The 24,165-nt window shown below is 36.7% G+C and overlaps 1 protein-coding gene across 1 annotated transcript in view; it reads right to left on the bottom strand.

The window, feature by feature from the left end:
- Positions 1-24,165, bottom strand: part of nudcd1 (NudC domain containing 1) — a 60,074-nt gene that overhangs the window by 5,230 nt on the left and 30,679 nt on the right. Inside the window, exons 6-8 of the mRNA XM_088929594.1 lie at positions 19,502-19,709; positions 14,582-14,726; positions 12,728-12,853 (exon numbers count right to left, since the gene is read on the bottom strand). Coding sequence (XP_088785720.1) covers positions 12,728-12,853; positions 14,582-14,726; positions 19,502-19,709 — 479 coding nt within the window. The remainder of the gene's footprint in view (positions 1-12,727; positions 12,854-14,581; positions 14,727-19,501; positions 19,710-24,165) is intronic.

Here is a 24,165-nt window from a genome sequence, read left to right as displayed (position 1 = left end):
GTGTGCCCTGCGATGGACTAGCATCCTGTCTACCTGATGAAGTGGTTAAAGAACAGATGAATAAATCAAAATACCCCGATTTCCAGCTGGTATAAAACTAAGCTGTAGAGCAGGGCAGGTTACCTTGCAGCCTCTCCAATCTGCTCTATTACCCAATTCTGCTACAACCAACTCCTTAATTATTCAACTGATTTAACTGAAAATAAGTAACCTCAAAGTACAAAAATGGCAAGGATTAGGAGGGCCACATTTTGGGTGGCACAGCTCTGGAGTTCGATATCTTATTGCTTTTGCTTAAACTTAAGTCTTTGAACAATACAGTAATGTTTAATTGCTCTTACATCGTTTGTAAAAGATAACTTTTAACTAAAAACACCATGTGTTGTTGTTCATGTAATAAGACTCCATATCTAGATTAATTTTTCATCATTTCCAAAAAGCAGTATGTATTGAGGACCATTGTAATTCAGAGCACTTAGCCTTAATGCAATGAAGATCATTTGTCAATGGAGAAAGAGAGAGACTCTGATGCTCTCTAACATTTTTTAGCACATTCTTGAATTACATGACAAATGTTTTCCCTAGATTTGTAGTTCCCATACATACTCTTAACCAAAATTGAATTTACGTTGTATTTAAATCTGTGCTTTAGCAAAGACAAAAACTGATGCTTTCTTTTCAAGCAATATCTACTTCTTTGGCAACAATGCAGTCAATTTCTATACCTTATTGACACTGTTTGAAAATACCCTTTAAAAGTCATGAATACCTCTATTACAGAAATGCCCTTTGACATTTTAGTGTAATTTCAAGAGGATTGTGATAGCACTAGGGGTCATAGCAATTCTAATTCAGGAACTGCACTGGAGTCCATAGCAAGAGAGACCAGACCCAGGCATGTTTGTAGTGTTTTATGTGAAAACAGACAAATTGTATTCTGTGTTTGGCTGCTTCAAATTCCCAATGTAATCTCAGGCTACTTAAAAGGTGATGGGGTTTTCTCATTTTCCACAGTATTCGTTGCAGGCAGAACACCTCAGCCCACTCTTAAAGAAAACTAGGCAATTGTTAACACTGTCAAACAGTCTGCATATCACAGTCAGTGAAGCCTGCATGACACATCGCTGGAACAGGACCAATAGCTCATAGCTCATGTCTGGACAAGATCATGTCACATGGACACATTCAGAGTTTAAAAAACTTCCTAAAAAAGCTTTGCCTGTCACAGCTGGTTTAGCGCAAATGATGTCAAGTAGCCCTTAGCCCTCAGCAATTTAACAGAATTTCTGTAATGCCTTACCTTCATCTGAACAATTATTCTGACAAATCTATACATCTGTTCATCATTAAAACTCCCCCCTCCCCCTTCATACACCCCTGCCCTCTTCAAATCTCTTTACCCAGAAAAGGCAAACAAGTACTCTCCTTTGATCAAGCAGTGATATATATCACCTGGTTTAAAGCATAGGCAATACTTCTCAAAAACAAGCTAGGTTTTTTCACAACAATTTAATTTTCCACCATCAATAAATTACAAGCAGTAACAAATAACGCTGAAAACACGGTAATTCCAGTATGGCAAATACAGCGATGTGCTTTTCATTCATTACAGAATTTCTACTTTACAATCTTATACTGCAACTGCCAAAATGTGATCTTTGACTGAAAGTCTCCGTATGATTTCCGTAAAGCAAAAATAGCACTTTAAAGTAAACACAAAAGGGATTTTGAAACATGTCACGGCCCCACAAAGTGTCTACATACTACGATACCGTCAGAACCCTCAAAAGTCAAATGAATGGTTTTCTCACAATCAACAGTGACAGGGAAGTACATTTAAGTAACAAGTACATGTTCTTGTACGGATAAGGGGAATAAGGAAGAAACTACCCAGCCATGTACCTGAAGCTCATACCTTGACTTCCAACAAGAAACGGCCAGATCAACAAGTACTGATTATTGCAAGAAGGTAGCAAAAACAAACTATAGCTACAAAATTGAAATTTCAGGAATTTTCTTTTGTTTTCATTTTGTTTGTTCAAATTTAGAGTGATCTTTAGGACTACCTCCAAAAATACCCACATGTTATACTGGCACATCATTTGCATTTTCTGTGATATGAAAAAGCAATTAAGCATACAAATAGAAAGCTAAGATATGCAGTTAAATCAGGGATTCAAATTGCACAACAGACAAGCGAGAGCTTATTTAGAATACTATGTACAATTTATGTAGGTACATTACAGCATGGGTACTGCTGCTCAGGAAACAGTTCAGAGAAAAGAAACCAAAAATGTTTGAGGACCCAAAGGAATGTCATACACTGACAAGCTAAAAATACTAAATCTTTTTAGTCATAAACAGAGAACAAGTATTCAAAATCCTCAAAAATTTTTACAGTCAACAGTGAAACAAACCATAAGACTAGTGGAAACTCAGGGGAAATGCATTTTAAACTGGGAACAGTAGGTTGTGGGAGTGTGGAACATGCCTAAATGATGGAACAGATACCTTGGATTGGCTGGGCAAGATACTCCTCTCGCCTAACTACAAGCAATGGCCTCCTTCTGTTCCCACACTCTCTTTAGCCCCTCAGTTCTTAAAACAAACACAGATTTTAGAGAGACCAGAGACCTTTTCACCCTTTGTTGTCAAAAGACAAAGATAAAGATAACTTCTTCATTGCAGAGTCCGTGTGGAAGAAAACCGGATTAAAATTACTTGCGTGACACACGGCTGTTTGTATCTATATGTATAAATTTTCTACTGCCAAAACAAAGACAAATACCACACTTGTCTCACTTCAGCAAATAGAAAGGTGGATTCAATGAAGGGAACAGAAAAGACTGCTAGGAGCATTCTGTTATAACAAAAGAAATTTTTACAGTTACTTGCATCTCTTTGTCATACAGATATGTATAGATACAGCCAAACGCGTGTAAAGTAATAATCAATTCAACAGTTTCTGTACTTCACTGAAAGCCCTTCTGTCATTTTCCTTTTTCTTGCCAAAGACTAGCAGCAGAAAATAATGGTTTCAAGAAAAGACTCGTAGTGTATGTGTGCTTATAATAATGTATGCATATGTAATGTGAAATTGGTGAATTTGTGTGCTACAAATAAAAAAAAAACTTACCATTTTAATGCTGTAAACTATACTTTATAAATGTTTTAATGTCATTAGCGATCAATCACAATGAAGGAAGATTCCGTGAAGCTAAAGATGACTTGTTAGGCCGACAAGAATATTTGTAGCAGAATTTCGTGTACAATTATTCTGAGACTAAATTGTGAACCTAGCTAATGTTAAATTGACCAGCATCTTTTTATTTTTGGTACTGTTTAATTGGAATAAACTATATTAAATTCATTAATGTGGCATATACTATGAACATAAGCTCAATATAATTAAACTGCTTATGGTACTAATTACGGTATTTTACCCTAGCAAAATCCAGACTTGTCTTATAAAATGCGGAATCTACATTTGACAAAGCTGTACATAGGACAATCCCCAGAAAAAGAGAAAACACTGAAAGTTTAATTTTTAAAAATAAGGGTTCATGTCGCCTGTAAATTTGAAATGCTATCTCCAAATCAAACAGGCCAATAAGAAGCAACATAATTCTGGTATAAAATACCACACAGTAGATGCCAATTTCCATTCGCAGTCTCGTATTAATACTTATGGCACCTAGACACTTCAGGAAGTTAATAGAGCAACAGATTGTCATAGCAACATACATTTTTGGAGATGACTCATCTGGCCTTTATGACATTTTGTAAGACAACTGTGACAGGTTGAAGCAGTTAGGTCTGATGAAACACCTTGTGGAACCATTCTGCACCAAAGTCATTCAATTATAATGTTGCTATGTTCATTTTTGGACACAAAAAATGTTTTCTAGATGGTAGAGTGAATTAAAAAGCAACTATGAAGTTATCTACAATGTTTTAGGGTTTCCAGGGTCTATGACCAATATTAACGATATCATGAAATGAAATTACACTTGTGTAGGAGAGAAATGTTACTTAAAAAAAACACACCCAAAATGAAATGCAACTTAAAAGTTCAACAAATCACTGATAATCTGCATTACAAGCAAGAAGTCTGTGTGCTGGGCAATATACACAAAAAAACTGTATATGCTACACAATATATGAAAAGGTAAAAACCAATAAAAAAGTACAACAAAATGCGAAGAAAAGAAAATGCAGAGAATTAAAATATGTAAAACTCTGAAATGCAATTCTGAAACTACAGTGGCCAATATTCCTAGAAAACAGGTGTACCTGCACAGTGAATTCAGGACTAAAAACAGCAGATGTGTCGCCCTACAACTCACAAATGGCAACCAACTGAATCTTGGTAGGTGTGAGCCTGGTCGGTACCTGGATGGGAGACCTCCTGAGGGAAAGCTAAGGTTGCTGCTGGAAGAAGTGTTAGTGGGACCAGTAGGGAGCGTCACCCTGAGGTCTGTGTGGGTCTTCATGCCCCAGTATAGCGATGGGGACACTACACTGTAAAAAAAGGCACCAACCTTTGGATGAGATGTAAAACCAAGGTCCTGACTCGTTGGTCATCAAAAATCCCAGTGTATTTCTTGAAAAGGAGTAGGGTACGACCAAGCCAAATGTCACCCCTGGCCTTTACCACTCATGGCCTCCTAATAACCCCCTCTATGAACGGGCTTCATCCCCACTGATCGCTAATGTGTGGTGAGCGTACTGGCGCACTCTGGCTGCCACTGCATCATCTAGGTGGGGCTGCACATTGGTGGGGGAGGAGGGGATCCCAATTACCTGTAAAACGATCTTAGTGGAGTGTCCAGAAAAGCACTGTATAAGTGTAAGGAATTCTCTCAAATCAAATCTCTTGGAACCCATCAAGAAAAGAGTGGATGATACCAACGTGTTCTTCCACTTTATTATCATGCAATATTTTGTGAACAACTGTGGAAGTATTTTAAAGTAGCAAAATAATTAGAATCTACATTTGTTGTCCTCATAAGTGATGTAATTTGGTCTTCGACCAAAACTTTAAAAGTACACAGAAGCACATTAAACCCCACTTGTACTATCCCTATAATGAGGACTTCAATCTAGTTAAAGTCACACAGCAGTTGTAATTTAATACTGAAGATGTTGTGCTGGTCCTGCCCCTTAGCGCAGCTGTCACTTAACTTCATTACTTCATCTTGCTTCACCTACACCAGGGTCTCTAAGGAACTGAGTCAGTTTTGCTGCCAGAATTAAATATAAAAACTAATACAGACAGAGAATGAAGTAGAATTATTAACACTCTGCGCACAACCATAGTTTGAAGAAACTGTTTATGAAGCTACCACCAAAATAACTTTACTTATTGTGTTTTTGCACATCACTATTAATTACAGAGCCAGATAAGACCACCAGTTTTATTCACTCTATATTAGCGACAAGGGTTTTTTGGGTTCTTTTTCTCAAGAGGTATATGATATGTCTGGTATGTAAGGAAACGCAGAAATACACACTGGATCCAGCAAACGTAACATCACAAAAATTTCGACAACACCAAATTTCATATAATTTTCATATAAATAAACACCAAAATATAAATTTCATATAAAAATAAGGATTGTGTAAGGTTAGAGTGGAACTTAGCCGGGAGACGGGGGGTTAACGCTCCTCATAAGAATAGTGCGATGGGAGTCATTTATGACTGTGGAATCCTTAAAGGAGGCAGGATCTTATTCAAAGGATGGCACTTCCTACAGCACAGCCTTGCTGTCACACACCATAAAATGGTTTTGGGAATTCAGACCTAGAAGGACGGTCACCAACCAAACACACAGTTAAGTAGAAAGGTCCTCAAAGTCCAGGCCCCCCTCTTTTTTTACAGCGGTTATGGATTCTTTAATTATTCTAAATATGAATGTTAAAACAAATATTTAAACTAAGTGGTGAAATTTAGTCAGCTCCTTCAGAGCTTAACAACTTTTTTAATTTTCTATTCCTTCATCTGGCTCCAGCCGTAAAGACAACATTTATGATTTATAATAGAGAGTGACTTGTACAAGAATGTAGTAGTCACCCAGTACAACTGGAAGGTGGAGGATTTGAAATATGCAAAGGCAGAGCTCTTTATAAAATAATATCTGCCAGCTCACGTTACTATGAGAAGAAAAGTATTTAATGGACCTGAAAGAAAACAATTGAACTTATTGAACCATTACATTTTAAAGCCTGCAAATCTAAAATGCTTTACATATTCTGAAAATCAATTCCTGTTTAGGCTGACATGACCTTATCGGGCTATATTGCCTGCCACTCTGCTGCACATCTACTCAGCAATGTCCAACACTGATAAAGATTCATGTGTAAAATGACTTAACAAGTTAGGTTCAACTGAATCAATACACAAAATAACAGCATTGCAATCTTTGAGAGAAACAGTGTTTTTCACTGTTGAAGGCTACCTTTGATAATCTTGTTTGATGAGATGGTAAATTAGGGGAAATAATCATGTTGCATACCTCCCATAGTGTTGGCCTCCAGTCTGAAAGCATTAAAAAAGCAACAAAATATTTGCTGTTTTTTAATGCCTCTTAGGATAAGTAGTTAAAAGCATATCGAGCTTATTTGTATGTAGACATGTATAGGTATTTATAGAGTTTATGTGCCTTTTAAACAACAAATGTACAGAATGGCATTCTTCAAATGAGACTATATAACCTTTTGTGATATATTAATAATACGGGGTGGCACAGTGGCTAGCATTCCTGCCTCACAGCACTGGAACCCTGGGTTCGATTCTGGAGCTGGGGCGCAACCTGCGTGGAATTTGTATTAAAAGGCTGCGAGTGTATCGGAGTCGGTTTGCGTTTGTGTGCCTGCTCTACGAGGGACTGGCGTCCCATCCACGGTGTGCACCGCCCTGCTCGCTGGGACAGGCTTCGGCTCCCCCGGGCGCCTGAGCTGGCACCCGCAGTTTGAAAATGAATGGATGCGTGAGTGGCTTAGTAATACGATGAGTTGTACTGTGATATGTGAATCAGCAGAAAACCAGCCTGAGGTATACAAATAGATGAAAAAATAAAAATCTGCTGTATACAGTATACATATATAGTTCACGACAAACTTTTATATTGCAGGAAATAAAAAGTGTAAATCTGCACTTGTCACAGACTACAGAAAGAAAATCTCCACAGCATTTTCTTTCCTTTCTTTTGCCTTTATCTTGGAATTACTAGAATCCTAATAAATGCACAGCATGTCGCTCACCTTCACAGTTCAAGCTACATCATCTGCCAAAATATATTTCCATACAAATTAAAGAAAATGCACTGCGATGGAGAGAAGAAACCCGTTTCACAGACTGAGCTACTCTCAGCATAGCTGAATTTGGATAGGTTATGTCCCACTTTTTCCCAGATGCTGGGATAACCTCTTCTAATTGCAAAGAATGCTTTGCCTTTGAGAATACAGAAAGATTAGGACAATCTCCAATTTCTTCTTTTAATGCTATTCTAGGAAGTACCCTGGAGGAGCACTTGCAGAGGAAGAGCACTGGCTAATGAAATGAGGGAAAGTGAAATCATTCCTGTCCTCACAATAACAAACAAAAAAAAGGTTTGTAGCATTATTATAAACATCAGACATGGAAACAAACCTTTATCAGTAAATATGCTTTGCCACAATATCATCATGTCAATACTGTACAAATTGCAAGGGAGATGATCGTGCTTGGATTGTGGCACAATGTTCCAGTTCAGATAGCGGAAAGGAAGTACTTTATCATACACTTCTAAGAAAGGACTTGCACAGATGAACAGCAAAAAATGAGCTACAGTGAACACGCAGCAGCAAAACTGAAAAATCAGTCACCAAATTCCGAAAACTGACACACTGTCATCGATGCCTGGGTATCTAGATTGCGCTTTTTAATTTAGGACACCGCAGTGCTTTTCTGGGCTTTATACATGACACTAACTTTAGAAAAAAATGTGTGTGTATTTCAGATGGTCTCTGGCTGGAACAAAAGCAAATACCAAGAATATTTGTTGTATCCAGAGTTTGCACAATTGGATTAAGCATATTATTCATTACAGCATTTTACTTTCTCTGGTACAGTTCCAAAGGAAACACATAAAAGCTAATTATTGCCTTACCAGGTGCTTTTAAATCATTGGCAACAGACTAACTTCCTCTCCAGTGTTGCAATGCTATGGCAAAATGACTGATCCATTTTGCATGCATTTATGAACTAAAGGTCAGGATGGATTTTACCACTTGAATAAGTGAATTAGTGGCCAGCTATACTAATATGTAGGACGCAAGTACCTTTTTTTTAAAACAATATGAAAAAGTGGTGCTTAGATTCAATACAAATGGGTAATCCATGAACAAGAAGTCAGATTAAGTTTCTTTTGCGCTATTTTTATCCAACTGATTTTAGAGGACAGCGTGTATTTATATCCCCTAAACAATATATTTCCTAAGAAGATCGAACCAAATTGATGCTGAAATGATCAAGTAGAAAATAATTACCAAGGGCTATATATCAAAGCTTTAGAGCAATATGCTACCAGCACCCTGGAAGGAAAACTGTCAGTGTAAAGTGATGTGTTGCTAGGCAATTATGAAATTTGTTAACATTGATGAACAGAAACAAACTATTTGTTTTTCATACAGCTATTAATTTGGTAAAACAAAAGTCATTATAAAAGGTTCACTGCTGTTTTACAATTTGTTTATTAATGAGCTCATTATTTTGATAAATTAGTTGGACTTTACATTGAATTAAATTAAATTCAATAGATCAAATTGAGACAATGTTGTAGTAGGACAAACTTTGAAAACATCTTTTGAATTGCATAAAAAAAACAATTTGCCAGAGGAAAAATATAAAGGCCATTCACTCTCCCATCCATTTTCATTTCCACAATCAAAGGTTAATGATAAAATATGATCTTTTGGTGTGCAAACTGCAGGTTGAAAAATTGTCTTTTGTTAAACATTGATTTTACCAATCACTTTAACTTCCTTAAATGGAGACAGACATTTATTCTTTGTGCGTTTTCCTCCGTTCTCATTAATCTCTACAGTACCTGCTCAGAGGTTATAACCATGCCACCATACAGTACAATACAAATATCAACTCCTACTCACAGAGATCTGTGAAATGAGAGACTTTCATCTCTAAAATGGCCTTTTGCTAATTCTACATAACTAATATCCAAACAAAAACTGTTGAATTGGGTAGGCTTTAGGCTATAATATTTAACAGATAAATCACAAGCAACATTTTAATAGAGAATATCCTTTACCAATAAGTAAATGAAACATAAGGATAGATTCAGATGTATATATATTCAGAGAAAAATCTAGGGATTCTCTTTTTTCCCCTCTAGAAAAGAAAAAAATAAAGATCTTACTCAGGTCTCAATGAACTAAAGCACAGAATTGCACACAGCATCTCCAGGAACCCAAGCTGAGCAATGGGGGGGTGCCAAGTACTTTCTGCTATGCAGCGTAGACCTGCTGTTCTTAAACGCCTTATATAGCTGACCCTGCTGTGTGAAAGCAGCAGCAGCTGAAAAACAGAGCACAGGCCACCCATACACTGGTCTGGAAACCTCCCTTGTGTAATGTTCTTGTCTGCAGTGATCGCTGAATCTATCAAACACCTTCAGGGTACTGTGCCTGCTCATCGTACTTGTACACTTGTAATTTGTACTAAGAACTTCTCCATTAGTAACAATGTGCTGTTTGATCTCACAAAAATACCGATCCCATGCATAAATAAGAGGCACCAGGAAAAAAAATGATTAATGAATTAACACAGTTTTTAATACAATTAAATGTACTATACAATCATTTATTGTTTTCCCACTACAAACAGGGCCCTTATTAACCTATAGTCAAGTGGATAATTCAACACGATACCTTCCTACTGGGTTTACTAAAATAATTTGCAAGTCTGCCTATTAAATGAAGCACAGAACTGAATGATTACAAGTTTGCTCAGATATCTAATGACAACACATTTAGGAAGCTGTGTGGAGTCCTGATTAGAGTTTGGACTCACTACTGGAAGACTGTGATTCAAACCTCTGGAGACGTTGCACGTCCTGATCCTATCACTATGCACTTCTTGTGTTTGTAAGTGTGACGTACACATTCATCCATGTCAAACTACTGCTTGATTAGTAATGTCTGAAGTAACTGCATGAATACGAAGAATAATAAAAAGGGTGCATTCACACACTGCATGTCAAAAAAATTGGTGGCCACCCCAGTACAGTCATATTTAAAACTAGGTGGTATAATATAAAAAGCCGCCTTTACACCTCACCTAAGGTAAATAAGGAAAGCACTGAATCTACATAAGAATTAAGTTTCTTAATTTTTAAGTCCCGAGACAGAAACAGCATCCGTTCTAAAGGTAATGTACAATGCACAATAATACATGAAACAGACTTTGTACCTCTAAATTCTTAATTATATTTCAATTTTACAACACTCTGACAATAATGCATTTAAGGTTTAATTCCTTAAGCCTGGTAATGTTTTCACGAGAACTGTCCAAGGGTTTTCATGATCTTACAGTCCATAAATGTATTGTTCGCTTAGCAGATGCCCCTATCCAGAATTATTTACAACATATTCAAAACCTAAAGACATACAAAAAATAAATTGGAAATATAGTTGAAAGGGAAAAAATATGGTAGTACAAATACTATTAAGTACAACTAGGTAATAAGGCAATCGTATTTTGTAAATAGCAGCAAGTCATGCTATTAGATTGACTATGAGAATATATACAATATGGAACACTGTAACATGCAAAATAATTGCCTTCCACTGCAATAATTAACATTTTGAAGCAGCTGAAGGCAAAGCAAATGTACAATTAGATCTACAAGTCTTACAACACAGCCTTGGGCACAGTGCTGCTAATTCAAAAACAAATTAAAAAGACTCAATTAAATCAGGTATACTGTATATATGTCAACGGAGCAGTGGTTAAAGCTGAAGATCTGGACTTTCCTCACACACACTGGGAAAAGCCATCGGGGAAGTCATTAGCTGGACCCGCAACTGCAGAAATGGCTAACGATTGATTCTTTGCTCAGTTTATCAGAACACCTACTATGGGGAATGCCCACTATTGATCTAGTATTTCCACACAATAAAGACCGATTGAAAGAACCATTAGAGAACTGTGATCATAACATGATCTGGCCAGAAGCAGATTTTGAATTTGTGAGTCCAAAACAAAGGTTCACAATTTTAGGAAAAGAGACCAATAAGTAATGGGGTAGGTTAAGAGAAGCAGAGTGGTGCATCAAAGACATGGAATTTAAAATACAACAAGTTTAAAAGATTTTTCTGCTTGGATAGTTACACAATATGTTCACCTAAGAGTAGGCAAATCCAAGGTCAGAATGCAGTCCCATATAGTCTAACAAAGCAAAGCAATATACTGATAAAAACACACTTAAGTGATCAAAAAGGAAAAGGACCCAGTTTAAGAAAAATAATAGAATGAACTGACAGCACAGGTTAATATGATATCAGAAAGGCTAAGAAGGAATATTGCAATGCTGGCAAAAATAAATACAAATTAGTCTTTTTCAAATTATGTAAGGCTATGGAAAAGAGGATAAAAAAACTAGACAATCATTTGTATGACAACGGGATGGTAGAGGAAAGTCAACATGGATTTAGAAAAGGTTTTACTTACAAGTCAAAGGTCTTCGAACAAAAAAAGAGCAGTACAGGATGCAAACAGTATATGATGAGTTATTTAGATTTACAGAAAGCTTTTAATGAAGTTTCTCATTAAAATAATTCCAAAATTGAATACCTACAAGAACATACCATCTGGATTTAGAACTGATTAATGCATAGAAAACAACTGATACTGATAAGAAGTAACATGTGAAATTGGGGGTTAGGTATTAAGCAAGTACCATGGGGATCTGCACTAGGATCATTGCTTCTAGTTAATTTTGCAAATGATACCAAAGCAATAGAATCAACAAATGCTATAGAAGCAACAGAGTAAATGAAAAAAGATTTTAAATTCAACACATTATATAGGCAAGTGCAAGTGCAAGTGTCACAAGCAGGTCGCAAAAACACATGTCAAACGTCCCAAAGTGAAATGCTAAACCTGAAGATGCCACCTATGAAGACTTTATGTGGATACATTATTTTAACCTTCTGCACAATTTGGGGAACAAAAACAGATATAGCCAACAATGCCGTGATATAGAGTTAAAGGCAACGAGTTTAAATTGTGTGGTATCATGTTAAAAAAGTGTAATGCTATAGTAAGAGCCGTTTTAGAATATTGAATATTGATATTTGAATCCCCACAGGCGTTCAAGTTAACCCAATGGGCTTTTTTAGAACAGTGAAACACAAACCAGAGGATACATGTGAACCAAGAGGGAAGGCATAAACAATGCAGAACTGGAAGCACAGATTTACAGAGGAGGCTGTAGGAGTCTGGAATAAGCGTCGGGTCTTGCTTTTGAAGCCAACGCCACCACATCCATCAAGAAATGACAGCATGATGTCCTTAGATCAATAAGATACTAAATATGCTAAATGAGCCTAATGACCACCTTTGCTTTGGCAATCTTTATGTTATGTGTCTATCAGCAAAGGCAAATGTATGCAAATATCAAATGTACATTGTTAAAAGAGCAGCAAAGGAAAAAAATATATATCCTACCACATGGGTAGCTTTCAGTGAGCTGCCATCAAATCGGGTCAAGCTTGAGCTGTCTTCTGGGAAGATGTCACAGTCCTCCAATTCCTGAGCATTGCATGGGGGCTTATCTTTCCCTGGGTCTGTGGCCTAAGCAGAAGATATATTTCAGTGTCTATGATTTCACCACTGTCAAATCAGCACAGAATTTTAAAACTCCCCTTTTAAAGATGTTTTACCGATACAAACAAACAACGCAAACAAAAAATAATCACACGAGCCATCATGAACATGAAAAGTATTACTTGACATGAAAATGGGAAAAAAGCACCAGTGTCCCAAAGGGCCAAAAGATTAAACTGACAACCACATGAAAGTCCCAGGCTTTCTGATGAAAAATTCATCAACATTTCTGGGTTAACAGACTTTTCTTAGCCAAAATCACCCTCATTCGATTCGATTCGATTCGATTAATGTTTACATGATTATGGAAAGTATCTAAATATTTGAATACAGTAAATTAAAATTAAATTACAAGCCAGGAACATTGCAATCACAAATGAAAACCGTTACAAGCATTTTTGCAACCATTTTCACGCTGTTTCAGAACCAGGAGTATCGGAGAAACAAGGCGGATCTCAGTACATGGTGAAAACTGCACCTCGCAACAAGAAGAAGTAGAGCTCTGACGGTGTTAAGCAGCTGTTCTCTCTAAAGACTCCAACACTGAACACAGCCTGGTAATGGAGGTTTAGCACCGGCTGGAGTGGAGGAATGTCCCTCACCGCAGCACCCCGAACCCACGAGAGCCTGGAAGCCACAGGGGTTGTGGTGTCGGTGTTGGCTGAGATCTGAGAGAGCCCTGGCTGAGTATTCCCAACTGAACCTTGCTGGCGCCCAACTGAAACACTTGGGAAATCCTGCTCACAGTTACGGTTTTTGAACGTATCGTAACAGTTTTGTAATTGCAACTACTGTATAAGTGATTTTCTTTCAGAACTACATTTTAAAGATTGTTTTTTTAATCTATACTCTTCCTCTAAATAGACATGACTGAATCGAGATTTTTTATGTAATCTTTAAGAAGCAGAAATGTTAAACAATGCAATGAAATATGGTTGCCAACTAAAACCTGTATGAACCAAAATAAACAAATTATATCCCGGTCTCTGTGTAACATACAGGAGCTTATCCAGTTCTTTTCCTGCTGTATAATAATTTAATAAAAACACAATCCAGGTGATCTGCCATTTGGATTTTATTGAATTAGCTACAACTTCAGCAAGAAATAATTACATGCACTAGAATGGTTACCCTGTTATCTTGACACCTGATACTACTCTTTAAATAACAGTTACCATTACCGTATAGGTGGGTATTTGAATGCTATCTAGTATGATGAGGTAGTGAATAAGACAAGCCATTTAAGAACGAAAATAAGCTATTTCCTTTATATTGTAAACTATGGACTTCACTCACCTTGGTTAAGGGGGAACCGCAAGGCCATTTACATATTTCAGGGTCAGAAAGAATTGATATCGAGTGCATTTCAAAGCACAAAGAAAGTAAAATGTACACAGTAACTTGTAAAACCTCCAATTTCCATCACAAAACAGCAGGGCCATGGTCTGAGATTCAGAACCAGGAACATTTCCGGTGACGTGATACACTATACTTATATATATATATTTATATACTCCAGACATCTTAAGCTCTAGAGCACATGTGAACACTCAAAGAACTGCCACATGGAGAATGCAAAGCTCAAGAGGAGAAAGAAATAAAGGAAATAAAGAATGATGTCATGACACCGAAAAATCCATATACTGTATCAAACAATAAGCAATACAAGCATATCAGCTTACTGATGGTACTCACCAAATCCTCTGAAGTTAGGTGAGTTAGCCTTTCATGGATCAGAGCTGCCTGGGCTTGATCCATTATAAACTCCCCCCTCTGGTCACCTATAATCAGCTCGGGCCACATAGCACCTTCATCTTTCTTCTGCAAGGTTATCTCCAAGCTAAAAGGAAAAGATTATTGGCTGGTTATTGCGAAGTGCCTTGTTGGATGTCAGAATACATCAGAAGTACGATATCATAATACTGTATTCATTTTAGAAGTATACAATATCAGATGCCACATAGGTATTGGATAGTAACTGCTAGGCGTAGGAACAGCCACTGATCACTTATTGCAATATATCTATTAAAAGGTCTAAGAGCTGGTTTTGTGGGCTCGGATTAGCCGGAATTATATACTTAACATAAAATAACACCGGAGAGTCCAAGACAGGTTCTAACTGGGGCCTGGGAGTCCTATTCACTGGTAAATGTTTATTATCATACAGTTCTGTCAGCCACTGCTGAAGAAACATTCCAAAACACTTATTAGAAAGAGGCTTTTGAAACATGACAAAAACACATGATCAGAAATAAAAGAAACACTTTCTCTTACTAAATGAAGGTTGCAAAGCTGATGACTAACAGTCACAGTTCTAGGTGATTCTTTTGAAAATTGTCGGTAGTAAACCGGGATCTACACAGAATTTTGCCATTTGGCATTTTCTTGAAAAGGCTATTGTAATGGTAATGTGTTTATTATTAACTGTTTCCTTAACCATTCTCTTTCATTGTTTTGCATATGTACACAATAATATATATATATAATAGTTGCAACACCAGCTCCCAAAAAGGAAGTAATCCAAGGTGAACTGAATGTTTGTGCAAAGAAAAATATCCTGACAGTTTGCTCTTCTCAATCCCCGCTACCTACTAAACTACCAATTGTATACTCAAGTAGAGAGTTTAGTCACATTAAAAACAAATACATTGTAATACGACATTTTGTGATAGCTGGATCCCACATACACCACTCTTATATGCCTTTGAAACGTGAAGTGTGGTTCCAGTCCCTAGATGTACATCCAACCTGTGTATCCAGAAATCTTGTAAAGTAAGGAAATGTAGGCCAATTACGTGTCTAATTTTATTCATGACTTCAATGTCAATGACAAATGCAATTTGTAAAGGCCAATAAGAGAAAAGGAACGCACTGCCAGAAACGGCAATGTTTTAAAAAGGTGACTCTTCCTCTTTACAAAACAGATGCAATCATGGATAGATGGAAGCATTCACTAAATGGTAAAGTATTTTAGTCCAGCATCCTGTTCCACTCTGAAGCTGACTGGGATGCAATTCATGTTCCAAGAAAGTCACAATCCCTTATCATAAGGTAATTTCTACAAAGGATGAACTGTTTTTAGTTCAGAGCAAGCTTTCTGTAACACAAAACTGACAATTAAAGAACTAATTTCTCTAGTCAATGAACACGTTTCTTTCTGTGTGAACCTCAGTAAACGGGGGGGGAAAAAAAAAACTTGAAATGTTCTAATAAATATGCACACAGCTGCACTGATTTAATAATGAGACAAACCCGCTTCCCCGGTGACACCTTTCAATGCGTTCATGCTACCTCTTTGCTAGTGGCTTAGACGACTTAAGCAATACTTTTTAACATTCACTGCATATCCTGGTGCATTTACATGCATTGACATTCGTGGCTATTCAAATGTAATGTAACTGAGGAAACCAACAACTTTTGACGCAGGCTTCGGATTGTAATGCTAAAAACCATGAAAAAACCATGCTCTGCCACAGATGCCCTCAAAAGCTATGTATAATGCTGCATTACGATAACTGTGGTGATGATTCAAATCTGATTTTTATTTTCTAATGACCCCTAAGTGTTTTTAGCATATGCATTTAATTAATCCATGCAATCCTAACAAGTACCTGGTCACATGGGTCCATTTCTCAATTGACAGTGGTGAAGAAACATGCGCATCACAGATACATCGCCAATATTAGAAGACTTACATAAAATTTTACACAACTCAACAGTGGAACTGGTTCTGCCTTCAAATTTAAGCACTTGGAAAACATTATGGCTCTTGATGCAATAGGAGCTCAAATGGCATCTTTATATAGACTCTTCTGAAATTAGAAAACTGATTTTATTTTATAATTGGCACACATAAAAGCAATCTCCTAAGAAACATGGCACTCATAGCCACTATATTTCTGTCCTTCAGTGTGCTGAGAATCAGTGGAAATGCTTTGTGTTTCTTCCCATTGCTGATAAGTGCTCAATCGTTTTTAGGCCTTTTAGGGCTGCCTGCTCTCTTGGCATTATTTGAAACACTGTTGTAAATTACTGAAAACCAGAGACAAAGATTTAAATCTTTATCAGCTTGTCTCAATTTTTGTAATTGCAGCAAATAATATTACACCAATACATTGCAATCACCAGGCTGCTTCTTCCAATTACTACCTACCTGGCAGTACTCTGGATAAGTACCAGGTTGCTAGGATATATAAAGTGAGTCAACTGCTTTCAAACTCAATTAATCACTAAATGCTGTAGTGTGCTATATATGGTTGTTCTCCTCATTCTTGAAAATTTGATATATGTGGAATCAAAGTAATTGTGTTTAAACTCTGAAAACATACACGGGAAAAAAACATAATAAATGTAATCCTTCTATGCGAGAAAGATTCTTGAAAGCCGCTTTCAATAAAATGTACATTAAAGGAAAATTATATTTTTTTTTACTCTGATGCTATAGCAGTCATAAACGAAGCATTAGGCAAACATCCTGCAGGATATTCACTGTACTTCCCAATCAAAATTGTGCACGGAACAAGTGGTTTAGCTTTTCCATTTCAAAGCGAGGAAAGAAGATTTGCACCTTTGAAAAAATAATAAGAGCTTTAACTTTTGGGCTTTTAACTAAATCAAGAAGTTTATTTAGAGAGAACTTGAGTTCGCAAAGAAACGCTAGAAGAAGTTTCACTCAGATATTTTCCATAAAGCAGCTTGTTAAAATGAGGATGGATCAGAGAGTGTGGGAGGCTGCTTTCAGGCTACTTTGGGGAACAGGGACTGCAAGCTCAGGTGCAGGGAAAAAGGCTCATATCTTTCCTGTACCCTTCATTCATTAATCTTCATGCTGTTTTTAAAAGTGCCCTGGAGGCTGCCAAGTTTAAGAATGAGACTATTGTAAGCAGTTTTAAGAATAGTGTATTCTCAGTTCCTCTCAGTTCCTATGCCCAAAGAGATGTATTTTTTTTCTAAATCAAAATGTGAAATATATCCAGTTATTTGCAGTTACAATGTAGTACAAATGATATACGATATGTAGGTTGTATATTTACATAAAATGGATTTACCCTGGATATACAATGTACTAAGCTCATCACAAATTTTTTAATTAAATTTGTTGTTTGACATACATTAATTAATCAGCAATTACCAATAAGCAAGATGCATTTACAACCCCAGTAATTACTTGTGTAGAGCAAATGCAGGGACAAGGCGGTTTGGAACAACCTTCCTCACTATGTTTTTGAAGGTGTCAATGTGAAATCCTTTTAAGAAATGGACAAACATGATCTTGGATCATTAAGATCCTGTTGTTTATTTTACATTAGTAATATTGGAGAATATCTGTGCATTTCCTTTTTTACCCCCCCCCCCAAAAGTAATGGTTATTTTCCCACAAAGACAACAACCCATAAATAAAATCATTTGCACACATTAATATATTGTGAAAAAAGCTGATATTTCCATCTCAACTATTTGTGAAGGACATGTAACAAGAATAATCTTAGGAATTTAGAAATGTGTTAATTTGTGGTTATATCTGTCACTCCTAAAAAGAGTGGATGGATGGTTGAAAAGCTTTAGGCTTCTTGTGGCAGGGCAAGGGCAAGAGTAAGTCACCTACAGTCCGATTAGCCATGCAAAAATTATTCACGCCAGGGTAACTGTCTCTGCCAGCAAAAGAGACTTTTTTAGGTCATTGCATAGAACAGTGTGACGATTCTATTAGAAAGACAAAGAATATTTTGAAGGAGGTTTCTGGTCAAAGAGTAAATGCGATTAGAACTAGGAAGAGAATGTTTAGACCAACTAGTCAGTTCTCCAAGTAAGCTGAAAAAACTGGAGAACCTGGCTCAACAATAATTGTTCATACGAAAATGGAACAGTCTTTTCTTCCCTAATTTCTGCCTTCTCAAGACGTTTGTGGAAGGTAAATTCATAAAAGGGGTATACAACATTAAGAAATAACAAAAACAGCTACTCTAACATTGGCTCTACAATTATTTTTTTTTCTACACTTGGTTCCACAATTTAAATGAGGACAATTTAAAAGACATTAACATTATACACTTAAAATAAAGGTCGATCTATCATTTCAAAGAAAACAAAAGTACTCAAAATGATTCTGACCACAGGGTCTCTGTATAACATTTCAGTATTGTCTCTCTGGACTTTGTCTCTTTTCTCCTTCAAACTGCCTGCGCCAGCAAAGTGCAAGGGTTTGGCACAGCTGTTCTCAGAGGCAGGACTCAGTGGATGCCTCTCAGGCTTTTATTATCTGGATTACAGTGTGGGCTACTGAACTGCGAGGAGGCTCAGAAATGCTGTCATATGCACCGATGCACTGTTGTGAAGCAGCAGTAAATCTTTAGTGTGCTGTGCTTCCCTCTTTCTGCTTTTCATCGCCGAACTCCTTTTTACATACTCCTGTACTAACTCTACTATGCAGGATGCTTTTGATAGGTATGTGGGACATACTCTTTAATGACATTTTACAAAATATTCCATTGCATTTTTGAAAAAATGCCAAATATCTCCATAGCTAAAATAATTTTAAACACTTTTAAATATTTTAATAGATGCTGTAATTCACATGGAGTGTCTGTAATATTCTTAGAGAAGGTGGTAACTTACCTTTTGTCATCTTTTAGTATCCATGTACTAGCTTCTGTGTCAACCAAAGACGACAACTGTCCTTTGATCAAAGGAGCATATCCACGTAATCCAACACTAAGACTGTCCATCGATAGCTTGAACTCAACGGCTTCTTTAGTGGTGCCTTCTGGGAGACGGACTGTGACTGTAAGATCCTCTGCTGTCTGTTGCCAATAGTAGATGGGAACTAATTAAAAAAAGATCAGAGATTTAATTTCTTAGAATAACTGGATGTTATTCTAAAACTACACACATTGGCAATGATATAAACAGGTTATTTTTGTTAAACTGTATTATATAAGTGTTTATCCTACTTTAAAAAGGTACAGTGTACCCAAAACCCTTTAAACATTGTTTTATGATGTGTTGACAAATTCATCTCATTTTGCATTACTGTACGTTGTACAAAAACACCGAAACCAAATGATTTCAGACAGGTGATGAGGTGTTTAGCACATAGTCTCTTTCACACTCCCACATCAGGCTGTATAATCTGCTTGTCTGCTTTAACCACAAAGACTAAAACAGTATTTCATTTTAAAAGACTGTTACAATGTATTAGGAGTAGACAGAAAGCTGACAAACGGAATGACTCCAGCCATCCTTTCTGAAGGAGTAATTAACCCTGTTATAACCCCAAGAATAATTAAATTGAAACTCTATAAGCAATTATATTTCTTCCTTCTAAAACTTTATGGCATCTATTAAACAATGATGGTCACTTTTACAATCTTGCCCCAGATGTCCAAGTGACTATTTTAGAAAGAGCATGCATCTGATACTGTTTTTTTTTAATCAGTGTGTTCACCATGGCAGAATTGATTTATAATTTTCTGGAACATTCTGTAACTATAATAACATACATATTACATTGTAGTATCAGAAAGTTGTCCCCAGCAGTGATGCAATCAGGCCTCAGAATAAAATGGATACAATTACTGCAGGGCTTTAAACTGTAGTATCAGAAGGCTGTCCCCAACAGTGATACACTCAGGCCTCAGAATACAATGGAATACTAAGATTGCAGAGGTTTATGGAATATTAGTTTCAATAACAGTACCATCAACACTTAATCCAACATATTACCTAACGTGGGAAACCGTAAAGATCAGAAAAAGGTCAGGATGCAGCTTCTTCTGAGCAATGTGACTTTCCTGCAATATTTTCCTTATATCATAATTTTCTTAATTAGAAAGAAATGCCCTACAATATTAACAGCCATTCAACTCAAGTGAGCACATGAAAATAAAAACATGAAAACATTCCATCTAATTATTCTAAAATAAGATCAAAATGCAGCATGTGACTCAGATTATCTAAGGCATCATAGAATGGTCTCTTATACCTTTAATAAATGGAAGCGTTACATTTCTTATTAATAATCATTAAAAGTGAACACTTGCGTGTTTACCTTTCAGTTTCGTTTGGAATCCAATGACAAGAAATGTTAATTATGACAGCAGCTTAATGAACCTGTCAAGTAAGCTAAGGGTAACAGAAACAGTGATGTTCATTAACTGCTTACAGTCATTTAATTTGTCATAAACCATTTATCCTTTCTGATAAAGGCAGAGTTTTCTGCAGTTACTGATTCTCAAAAGAGGGGAAATCCTCTCGTGTGACTCGCATGCAAGACAAGCGCAAGGAAGGGAGAAGAATCTCCCAGTTCACATCCAAGCCAGAACTACAGGATGCCCAAGGCACTCAAATGGCACATTTTCAGGCCTGAAGTTCATCAGACTGTCTCAGTAAAGACTTTGAAACCGGAAAATAAGAAATCTAAGTCCTTTTTTGGAAAATGGTTTTCCTCCCCCCCACTTATGGTTACTGTACACGTATTTGTACAGTATAGTAATTAAATTGGTTAAGTTAATCAACTCTTCATTCTCTGTTGTTGAAAAAAAAAATCACCTCAACTATGCATAGGAAATAACCTCAGGTTATAAATTGTTCTGGGAAAAGTACCAGTGTATCGTGACAAGATCACCCTCACTATAATTGCAGTAGATGAACAGACCATAAAAAGAAAAACGGGAAGCACTTAAAGCAAAAGTCATCATGCTTGTTGTAATGTGTATTCAAAATACATTAAGAAAATCCTTTAAATATCTTGAAATCAAAAGACAAAGCGCTTAATTAGCTGGTAACTTCAAAGAGGCCATAACACTTGCTGCATAATTAATAGATATAGTGCCGGTGAGACATCTTGCCAGCTTAATAGAATTTCATTCTGTTTATCAGGGAGAGTTTGTTTTGCTATGGTGTGTAGGCAGTGCTTGCTCAATGCAGCAAGTGGTTAGCAGAAATACCACAGAACTGTACAGTCAAAAAAATAAAAAATATTAGCTTCAAACATACAACAACCTCACTAACATCCAGTCAGCAGCATAATCAAGAGGCCAAAATGATTAGTCACCAAAAAATAGAACTAAAAGGCTCAGGAGTACCATGGTGACTACCCACCCCTGGGTGAAGGTTTGGTTTAGACTCAGCTCATTCTCTCCTCCGGGCTGTTATAGACAACTGTACTGTATTCTTGACTGCTGAAGCTGACGAGCAGGAGAATTGGTCAATCTTATTCTTATAATCATGCCTTTCAATACAGAGCCTTCTCAAGGCACTTTGATATTTTATAAATAAAAACAGTATTGTATACGGAATGTACAAAAAATAGATACAGTTGGGAACATCCATAGAATGAAAGACATGAAGAACTGAAGGACATCAAAAGCACAAGTTTTAAGGCAAGATTTTTAAAACATCCAAAGACGGCACAGCTGAAGCCCCTTGGACATTTGAAGTCCTTGAAACTTTAAGGAGAGGAGCCTAGAGCCTACTGGACAAACTGAACAAACTGGGATAACTCTTGAAGGCACAGGGGAGACAGATCATGCAATGCCTAACAGGAGAATTTTAAAGTTCCCCCCTTTGAGAGACTGGTAGCCAGGCCAGGTTTTTCTACATAGGAGAAATGTATTCATCTTTTTTGACCACATATAGAGTGACCATTACAGCAATGGTGTTTGAGACCCACTGTGCTTTAGCAGGTTTTACAAGTATGCTAGATGTACAAAATGTGTTTCCCACTACTTAATACTGCATGGTGACTGCACAGACAATTCTCAAGGGAATTATTCAGCACATATACAAATAACTGGCCGGTATTTATAAGCCATAGTGAGTCCATACAAATGTTTACATAGCATTTCTTTACAACTGAACTGGATTGCAGAATGACAAGATTTGATTAAGAGTCCACATCATTGAAATGACCAGTTGCTGAACACAGCTTCAGACTTCACTGAGACACTCATTATAAGAGTACAATTTCAAAACATGCATGACTTGATTACTTTCCTAAGAAACATTTTCCTTGTACACTGCTCTTAATTCAAACTTTCAGCAATGCAAAAGCCTTGCAGTGCACACTGAGATGCATAAAAGCACAAATTTACATTCGTAATATATGAATACAAGTTACATTTACAGGTTATCATCATGTAGCATTAGACAGGAGGTTGTTTGGACTCAAGGTGGGTATTGAGGATTATGCAGTTTTAAATCAATTAGTTTGCCACCGACATAAAACAGATAATGATATCAGCAGCAGGTCAACTGTAGCCACTGCATGGCACAGCACTGCAAAGCAAAAGAAGACGCATGTGATCTCTGCTTAAGACTACTCATTTCCAAGACAGTCATTAAAACAGCAGTGAATACACATTCACTGTTGACAGCAGTAAACCCCTTTCATAATATAACATAAAAGGGTGAAGTATTTTAATATTTAACAAAGGACCGAATGCTTTCAAAAAGCACACAATGTGTATTTTTATTCTAATGAGTTTTTGTCTACCCTGTGTATTTTATTATAGCAATTACTTCTGTCATGTTTTTATTCAAGGATAACGCATGACTAAAGGAAGGCTCCTGAGGTCTTTTCATTGCTGTTCTAAAGAACAAAACAGTCACTATGTGCTTTAAACATAACGGGATGTTTCTTAAAAATGTCATTATGAGAGGCTAAAACATACGTGGGTCAACTAACTGAAATTAGTAAGTGATTATTAAAAAAAACTTGTTTTAAAATCCCATCCATTTGCACGTGAGTCATCCAAAATGATCCATCACTCTTGTGAAAGCTCAAAAAGTCAATACTAATAAATCTCCCTTCATACTGTTTAATTCAAGTTACACAAATACAGAAAAAAAACAGATTTAAAAGTGTGAAAACTGATAGAAGCCATCTCACAAATCCGAAACTTAAATCAAAATCTAATGGATGGTTTTTGAATAAATCAGAAATATCCTTAACTTGCTTTAAATGACACTACCTTCATCCCATTTGAAATCTGAATAGATTTTAATCTCTACACTTTCGCTCCTATTGCAACTTTTGGATGCTACAGCGGTATTAATATTTTAATGACAAAATAGGTGTATAAACCAAACAGAATTAATTCAATATCACCTCATTAATAACACGGAGGTAGAGACGGCTTCGCAAGCACGAGTTGAACGCCAATACAATTCCCCAACGGGACTCCTTACAAACAAATTAAAAGGTGCCAAACAGGGCGCAAATAGCTGAAATGCATGCGAACACACGAGTTGAATACATTGAAATGCGAGTGCAAACAAAC

Source organism: Atractosteus spatula, chromosome 12 (genome assembly GCF_055471065.1).
Source record: "Atractosteus spatula isolate fAtrSpa1 chromosome 12, fAtrSpa1.hap1, whole genome shotgun sequence".
NCBI lineage: Eukaryota > Metazoa > Chordata > Actinopteri > Semionotiformes > Lepisosteidae > Atractosteus > Atractosteus spatula.
This window is presented reverse-complemented; position numbering and strand designations above follow the sequence as displayed.